The sequence below is a fragment of the Camelus dromedarius genome, chromosome 23 (assembly GCF_036321535.1).
Source record: "Camelus dromedarius isolate mCamDro1 chromosome 23, mCamDro1.pat, whole genome shotgun sequence".
NCBI classification, from domain to species: domain Eukaryota; kingdom Metazoa; phylum Chordata; class Mammalia; order Artiodactyla; family Camelidae; genus Camelus; species Camelus dromedarius.
The window spans coordinates 1398269-1406641 of record NC_087458.1 but is presented as its reverse complement, the minus strand read 5'-3'; the positions used below and the strand labels follow the sequence as shown (position 1 = coordinate 1406641).

The 8373-nt window shown below is 57.5% G+C and overlaps 1 protein-coding gene across 1 annotated transcript; it reads left to right on the top strand.

Moving 5' to 3' along the window:
* The first annotated feature begins 302 nt into the window (after positions 1-302).
* Positions 303-4289, top strand: FOXF1 (forkhead box F1). The gene is made up of 2 exons (XM_031436618.2): positions 303-1280; positions 2715-4289. The coding sequence occupies exons 1-2, from the start codon at positions 314-316 to the stop codon at positions 2873-2875; spliced, it is 1128 nt and encodes a 375-aa protein (XP_031292478.2). The 5' UTR covers positions 303-313; the 3' UTR covers positions 2876-4289.
* Positions 4290-8373: the final 4084 nt, after the last annotated feature.

Below are 8373 nucleotides of genomic sequence, written 5' to 3'. Positions count from 1 at the left end.
TTGTGGGAGGGCGAGAGGGAAAGAGGGAGGAGAGTAGGTGGGGGAGGAGGGAGTTGGAGAGAGAGGGGGGCTCTGCGCCAACCGCCCGCGGATCCAGCAGCTCCTCGGGGAGGACGAGCGGGCGGGCGGGGGAGGGCGCGCCGAGGCTCGCTCGGAGAAGTGGCCGCCGATGACGGCAGAGGTGCAGCCAGCCCCGCGCGCGCAGCCCCCTCCCCCTCCCCCTCCCCCTCCTCTTCCTCCTCCTCCTCCTCCTCCCGGCTCTTCGGCGGCGCAGAGCAGCGGCGGCAGCGGCGGCGGCGGCAGCAGCCACCCGATGTCTTCGGCGCCCGAGAAGCAGCAGCCACCGCACGGCGGCGGCGGGGGAGGCGGTGCGGCTATGGACCCCGCGTCGTCCGGCCCGTCCAAGGCCAAGAAGACGAACGCCGGCATCCGGCGCCCGGAGAAGCCGCCCTACTCGTACATCGCGCTCATCGTCATGGCCATCCAGAGCTCGCCCACCAAGCGCCTGACGCTCAGCGAGATCTACCAGTTCCTGCAGAGCCGCTTCCCCTTCTTCCGCGGCTCCTACCAGGGCTGGAAGAACTCCGTGCGCCACAACCTCTCGCTCAACGAGTGCTTCATCAAGCTGCCCAAGGGCCTCGGGCGGCCAGGCAAGGGCCACTACTGGACCATCGACCCAGCCAGCGAGTTCATGTTCGAGGAGGGCTCGTTTCGGCGCCGGCCGCGGGGCTTCCGAAGGAAATGCCAGGCGCTAAAGCCCATGTACAGCATGATGAACGGGCTTGGCTTCAACCACCTCCCGGACACCTACGGTTTCCAGAGCTCAGCCGGCGGCCTCTCCTGCCCGCCCAACAGCCTGGCGCTGGAGGGGGGTCTGGGCATGATGAACGGCCACTTGCCGGGCAACGTGGACGGCATGGCTTTGCCTAGCCACTCGGTGCCCCATCTGCCCGCCAACGGCGGCCACTCGTACATGGGCAGCTGCGGCGGTGCGGCGGCCGGTGAGTACCCACACCACGACAGCTCGGTGCCCGCCTCCCCACTGCTGCCTGCTGCCGCTGGTGGGGTCATGGAGCCCCATGCTGTCTACTCGGGCTCTGCGGCCGCCTGGCCGCCCTCCGCCTCCGCTGCGCTCAACAGCGGCGCCTCCTACATCAAGCAGCAGCCCCTGTCCCCCTGCAACCCTGCGGCCAACCCTCTGTCCGGCAGCCTCTCCACGCATTCCCTGGACCAGCCGTACCTGCACCAGAACAGTCACAACGCCCCAGCTGAGCTGCAAGGTGAGTGGGGAGGCTGGGCTGTCCGAGCCCTGGGAGACGGACGTCTATGAGTGTGCTGCGGAGCCAGTCCCCAAACCGCTTCACGCCCTGGGCCAGAGCCTGTGGCCCCTTCTGCGGGGTACTAACCCCAGTGCTGCAGGGAAGCATCAGCTCCCCAGGTGTCTCTCGGTCCTATCTCCCTCCATTTGAGGGATGAGTGCAGCTTGGAATCCCCCAGTGTGGGCTGAGAGATCGTTTTCTCTTTTAACTTCCAGCTGCTGGCTGCCCATCCTGGCCAGGTAGGCCCTATCCTCACTAAAAACATTTAGACCCCAATATTCTAAGTTTCCTTGGGTCCCTTAGCCCCCTAGCACCTCAGCAAGTTCCCAGGATGGAGCCAGGGCCAGCCCCGGCCAGTTGGCTCACCCTCTTCAATCGCCCCCAGAAAGCTGTGGGAGAGCGGCCTCTGCTCTGAGCTGGGCAGGATAGGAGAGTTAGGCCCGAAGCCGGCTGGGCCTGGCGCGCAGAGGCTCAGCACCCGGCCTTCCAGGAACCAGGCCTGAGTGTGTGAAAGCTGAGCTGGGGGTATTTTGTGGTGACAGAGGCAGACTGGGGCCCAGATCGAGGGGCCCAGAGTTGCAGGCCCCACGGACTCTACTTGTTAGGATCCAGGCTTTCAAGACCCCAGGTACTGCCACCCCGACCCCTCTAAGGAAGAAGATGGACAACCTTCCCCTTGGAGCCCTTTATCTTGGCCCCCAACTGCAGCCTTCTGGACCCGGTTCTGTAACGAGCTCGGCATGAACCAAGCAAAGGCCTGTCAGGGGTCAGCTGTCAGCAGCCTTCGGGACACAGGAGCTGGGCCTAGAGGCCAGAGGGCCACCTCTCCACAGGGGTCGCCTAGCTTGGCCGGCTTCAAACTCCTGGGCACCAGCTGCCCTGGGGCTTGGTTCTTCAAGGGGCCTTTCCTCTGGAGAAGCCACCCTTGGCCCCTGTGCTGGCCCCAGCCGGTCCGGCTCACTGCACCGGGACCTCGGCAGCATTTGGGGTTAGCCTTTGGGGCGGCACAGGCTTCAGGCTGCCCTGGGAGTGGAGGCCTCTGGGCCCTCCCTGCTGGCCCACCTCGGCCCCTTTCACCACTTCCCCTTCGGCCTCCGGAAGCTCCTGTCCCGGCTCTTGGTGTCCAAGGCAGGAGAGGCCCTGGCAGCCAGCGGGCACTCGGGGGACCGGGACCGTTGCCGGTGTTCTGGGATCTTCCTCTGGGGCGCTGGGCCCTGTGGAGCCCGGGAGCCCAGGGACTCGGGGAGGCGCCGCACAGGGGAGGCCTCGGGCCCTGCGGCCGAGCCAGGAGGGCCTGCCCTGTGCACCCGTGGGCAGCACTGCTTCTCCACCAGGACCTGTGACCTCGGGAGGCTCATACTTTAACGCCCCCCTTCCTGTCACCTTGCCCCACAGGCATCCCGCGGTATCACTCGCAGTCGCCCAGCATGTGTGACCGAAAGGAGTTCGTCTTCTCTTTCAACACCATGGCGTCCTCGTCCATGCACTCGGCCGGTGGCGGCTCCTACTATCACCAGCAGGTCACCTACCAAGACATCAAGCCCTGTGTGATGTGAGGCCACAGACCCCGGGGGCCCTCCGGGCACAGGCTGGCTGGCGCAGGGACCTCGGAACCCGTTGCCAGGAACTGCTTTATTCTCGAGGTATAACCGTCGGCAGAAGAAAAGGGTTTGACCCCTCCCCAACCGGATTATTCAGAAAGGAGTCCCCAAGGCAAAAACCGAGCAGTGGCCGGCACCTCCCCCCCTACTCCCTCAACAGTTTTTAAAAATGGCAGTGGTGGGGCTTGATCTGACTGCAGCTGTTGGTAAATAAATATCTATTTTTGATCCTATTGAAAGCGGCTGAGAAGGTGCTGTGCTGGGGAAAAACCCTCCACATCTAAACAAGAATTCTGCTGCGGTCTCCCCCTCTTCCCCTCCAGCGGCAAACGTCGGGGAAGGCTTTAGGAGAAAGGCAAACGTGTGAGGCCATCAGTACCAAATACTTGTATTTTTTGGTTGAGTATTTATCTTCTTATTTTTAACTTTTTTTTTTTGGAAAGAATGTCTTGGAATTTGCGTCGCCTTTTAGAGCCGTCTTTTGCAGGGAAGAGGGGAGCAAGAAATCGCCTTCTCCCTCCCCACCTCAGAAGTCCTCCGACCAACCACAGGTGGACCCTTGTGCGAATAACTTGCATTTCTGAAGCCACTGCTCCTCTTAGGAGAGAAACCAGAAGGCGCCCAGAAGCAGCGGCTCTCTGGCCTCTGTTGTCCCCGTCTGCCTTCCTCTTCTTCCTTTTCTTCAGTCTTTTTGGTTTGGTGTCGAACTTTATTTTGACTTTTCTGGTGAGTGTTCTTCTCCCGAGACCCAGCTGTCTCCCAGTCTCTACTGTAAACCTTCTGGTGGGGGAGCGGGCGAGCACGGCGCTGCGGGGACCGGGAGGCCCGCTGAGCGCGCCTATTCAGGATTGCGGTGACGCAGAAAGGTTAAGGCACTTTTAAAAAGAAAACCGATAGCAAGGCTCATCCTGTTATTTATTCTACTTTCTTTCCCTAATAATCGAAAACACCGCATAGGCTCCTCCGTTTATCAGTATTAATGGTGTAACTTTGTTGGCAATATTTGCCGCGTAGAATTTTTTTTAGATATCCATTGTAAATTTGAAGCTAAGTCCGATCTGTGTAAAAACAAATTTCCATATGTTTTATATAAATATATATATATATATAAAATGAAGGACTCCCCCCCTTTTTTTAGTATTTTGGCTGCTGGAGTGCAGCGTTTGTGACACGTATTTTAAATTTCCTTCTGCACTGTATAAAAATGACAATTTGAGGATGTTTTTGCCTTTTGTGTATTTTTTTCCTAAGAAAAGAACAAAAATAAAAATGTGTAACATTTGTACATGGCCTTTAATATTGTATCAATTAGAAATAAAATCGCACGAGTATTTTATCGGGATTGCAGAGTGTCTTCCAACCCCAAAAAACAGAGACCAGTCTGGGATTTCTAGACTTTTTTTTTTTGCATTTAAAGTATGGATGATTCTTCATATTTTCTCTCTCTTTTTTATTTGTTGGCTAATCCTTCTCTTTTCACTCCTCGTTTCGCATTGAACTGAAATCTGGACAAGAGTAACTATTTTTCTTGGCTTCTGTTTTTTAAGAAGAGCCCTCTGCCCCTCTAAATGTCATTTCTTGTTTTAAAGAAATAATCAAACATTTAAAGAAAAGCCGCAGTCCTCCTTCCGCCAGAAAAAAACCATGTATATATACACATATATAAAAAATATTTTAAACTTTTTTTTGGCCACTCCAAGACCAGTGAGGATTTTACTTTTGAGTTTCAGACTTTACTGTTCCCATATTCCAGCTGTTATAAATCATGGACCATCCTTTAAGGTTTTTTTGTTTTGGGTTTTTTTTTTTTTTTTGGTGCCCTACACTTGGTTTTCCCCAAAAGAGAAGTGAGTAAAATCTGAGCAAGAAAAGGGCCCTTGCCGGGAGAGCAAGGTGACAGGCACGTTTCTCGTCTGCTTACATTTCCCCCTAAATCATTAGGGGGAAAATCCATTTTAAAAAGCCTGTCTCCCCTCCTGACCCTCTTTCTATCCCAATTCCCAGCTACCTAGGAAAACAAACACAATTGTCAGCGCAGCCGTTTAAGACCCACCACAGTTTCTCCTCATAGTGGGGTCGTGAGCCTTTGAACCTGGTTCTTCTCAAATTTGACATTTTGGACATGAGGGTAATTTCTCCGGTGCTCTGTTACATCAAAATTATCAATAAACTCGCCCGGGCAATTAATGCCCCCAACTAACAGCTGTCCATAAAACCAAGATAAAGGGGACAGGAAAAAGCCGGCGACTCTCTCCCTGGGGTCTTGGGCAGTCGAAGCGGTAGGCCGGGGTCTCTCTGGCAGCGTGCTGGGAGCAGCTTCTCAAGGGCAGAGAAGGCACTGTCCTCCGGGTGGAGGCCACCTCTCCGCGTCCCCCGTCTCCCACCGGTGCTCAGGAGAACAGGGCCATCGAAAAGCCTCAGGTCTCCAGCGAGGACCCCTTGCACTGACACTCCAGACAACCTCCGCAGGCAGGAGCGGGGCTCCCTCCTCCCTCCCTCGGAGCCTGTGCCCCAATTAGGACGAGGCTCCGGGAAGTGGGGCTGATTAGGAGAAACCCAATGCCAGTCCAGTCGGCGCACTCCCCGGTCTCCTGTGCACCGTCTCCAGCCCCCGAGCCCATTTGCTTGGCCCCTGCTTGAGCCAGAGGCCGCCTTGCGCCCTGGTAGTGCACTTCGGCTTTGGCGCCGCTTGACCAGCGTCCAGGGCGGTGGTGAACCCCGGCTTCCTGTTCATCTCCCGGGCTGTGCCTTCATTTCAGCAGGGTCTCCCAGCGTGCCGCGTCCTGGCCAGGCTGGGTAGGAGGCACCCAGAGGGGCCTGTGCAGGAAAACCGGCCCCGGGGAGCCCAGAGATGGGCCTGGCCTGTCTTGGGGCCTGACCCGGGGCCAGGGCATGAAAGAAAAGTTCAGCCTTCTCCGCCAGGAGAGCCTGGCTCCAGGCAAGGCCGGAAGGGCCAGATTCTACAGGCATAATGGCCTCCGCACCCGCGCCTGAGATTCCACGCTGCCGATGCGGGAGACCATGCTTCCTTGGGTCGAGCCTTCCCTGAGGCCAATTTCGCCCGGCTCGCTCAGGGAACACAGACAAGGGTGCCAACACAAAAGCATGCCCAGCTTGTGCACATTACCAGCTTAAAATGCAAAGCCGCTTCTGAGTCTGGTGCAAAATCACCTGCCCCGTGCGCGTAGAAGTGTATTGGTCTAGCTTAGGGGCTTTCTCTATAGAATTCATTCAAAAGTTCTGCGTATACATTTAGTGGGTTTGGGTTTGTCCTGGAACAGTGCAGTCAAGGTACCCTAAGGGTATGAACACCTCCCAAAAATAATACGCCAGGAGGCAGGGAAGCAGCCAGGACGTATGTGATACGGTTTCTGTTTGTGGGTTAGATATCTCGCGCGTGGAAGCCGCGGTTCTCGGCGTGGGGCTGATGCCCAGGACACAGCTGAGCCTCGGCTGCTGGCCATTGCGGCCCCGGGCGGCGGCAGGAGCAGCAGCAGCGCCTTGTGCAGCAGCCCAGCTCCCCAGCCACTGGCAGACGGCGCTCAGGGTGCGCACTTCTGATGGGAAGGTGCCTGGCCCTCGAGGCCTGCCATGCCCCACTGTTTTCTTTTTCCTTTGGGGCTGGAGGGCTAGGGACCGGGCAGCGGAGGGGCACTGAGGGCCTGGCTCCCCGCCTGCAGCTCTCCGGGAGGTAGTGGAAAGAGGGCGCTCAAGTTCCCACTCTGCCACCGCTTGACCTGGGCAAGCCACATCACCACTGAGCCTCGGTTTTCCTCATCTCTGGTAACAATGTTCTGTTGGCCATTGGAAGGTAGTGGTCAGTGAGATGGTGCTCGTCGGGAGCAAGAGGACAGCCTGGCACTGTGGAGCCCAGACAGGAATGAGCCCTGAGATCTTGGCATTTCTCATCTGCCTCCCCTGCAGTCTGGAGGCGGCTGCTATACGAGGTGCAAGAACCGTGTTTCACAAGGCCTCCTGCTCAGGGGCTGGGGAACCGCTGGACTCCCCATCTTCCAATACGACGCACCTGGACTTTTGCTCCCTTCCCAGGGAGAAGGGAGACCTTCTGTTTGACTCAAGAGATGGAATTCTGATGGAGAGGGGTGATGTTGAGTCTGAGGTTCTGCCTCGGATCTGCCCCAAGACCCCCTAACTCCAGGTCAGAAAGCCCTGAACTCAAGGGCTTCACTTCTGATGGCAGGTCTTAGGCTGTGGCCCAGGAACTGCCCCCATCAGAAATACTCAACTCAGTACTCAGTACTCTACTCAAGCTGCAGATGCGGGGTTGGTAGGGGGAAGGCAGGGGCTGAGAGTCACTGGATTAGACTCTCATGAGGTGGGACCCAGGAGTCCACAGTCTCACAGGTTTCCAGGTGGTCCCGGTGGGTGCTAAGTTTAGTCTCTCCTCCAACGTTCTCTGGGCTCCTGAGAAAATGCTGGTGAAGGCGTCTCATGTGGCCTCTGCTGCCCCCTCCCGCCCAGCGGCCCGGCGGCTTGCGAATCTAGGCAGCAGCTGACTGCGGAACTTGGGGTCCAGGCAGGCAGATGCAGGGCTAGAGCTCAGGAGGCAGCGAGTGCCGGCCCCATGGCCACCCTCTCTACACACCACTTCCGTTCACCTTCTCAGCAGCCCTCTTAGGCAGGTCATATGACTTACTGCTCCCACTTTCCAGATGCAGAAACGAGCTCGGAGAAGTTAGGAGACTTTATCAAGACACGGCTGGTGAGGGATAGAATGTGCACACAGACCCAGGACTTTCTGGCCCCAAAGCCCATGTCCCTGACCATCATGTCTCATGGCTCCTGGACACCCATTTTCCTCCAGCCACGAGGCCTAATGAGAAAAGAGGGACGCTGAAGTGTGGTCCGTGACCCAGGCTCTGCCACTTCTGGCTTCGGCTGGGGAGACGGCAATGGGCAGGGGCCACACAGGGGATGGGGATCTTTCAGACCCTTGCCTCCACTGGGACGGGGAGGGGAAGGTTCTCCCTGGGGCCCTGGCTCAGACCCCTAACGTCAGGTTCGCCTTCTCTCTGGGACAAGGGACTTTGTTTTTATGGGTTCCCACCATGGCCCCCCCGTGAGAGCTCCCTTCACTTCCTTGGGCCCCTTGGTCAAAGAGAGGCAGAAGCTCAAGGCCAGAGGGGCCAGCCGGGGCAGCACTGCAGCTGCGCCTCCCGCTCTGCTTCTGGAATCTTCTGAGCATCAACAGCTCAGAGTTCTGGAGGCCCTTGTTGAGCATCTCCTGCCGGCAAGCCAAGTCCACTCACGACAGGACACTGACTAACTGTGGGGCCAAGACAAATCATGGGCCTTTAACAACCGCATTGATTTACGTGCTGTGGGGATGGGCAGGGAAAGAGGGGTGAGGGACGTTCGCAAATATAAAGTGTCGTTGGCACAAAACACTGGATGGAGGAGGAGCCGCCAGGGCTCACCCAGTCAGGCACACT

Bases quoted from the DNA above. Each gene is read 5' to 3' on its own strand.
- FOXF1 (XM_031436618.2), top strand. From the start codon at position 314: ATGTCTTCGGCGCCCGAGAAGCAGCAGCCACCGCACGGCGGCGGCGGG. The intron at 1,281-2,714 runs GTGAGTGGGGAG...CTTGCCCCACAG, and splicing joins CGCCCCAGCTGAGCTGCAAG to GCATCCCGCGGTATCACTCG.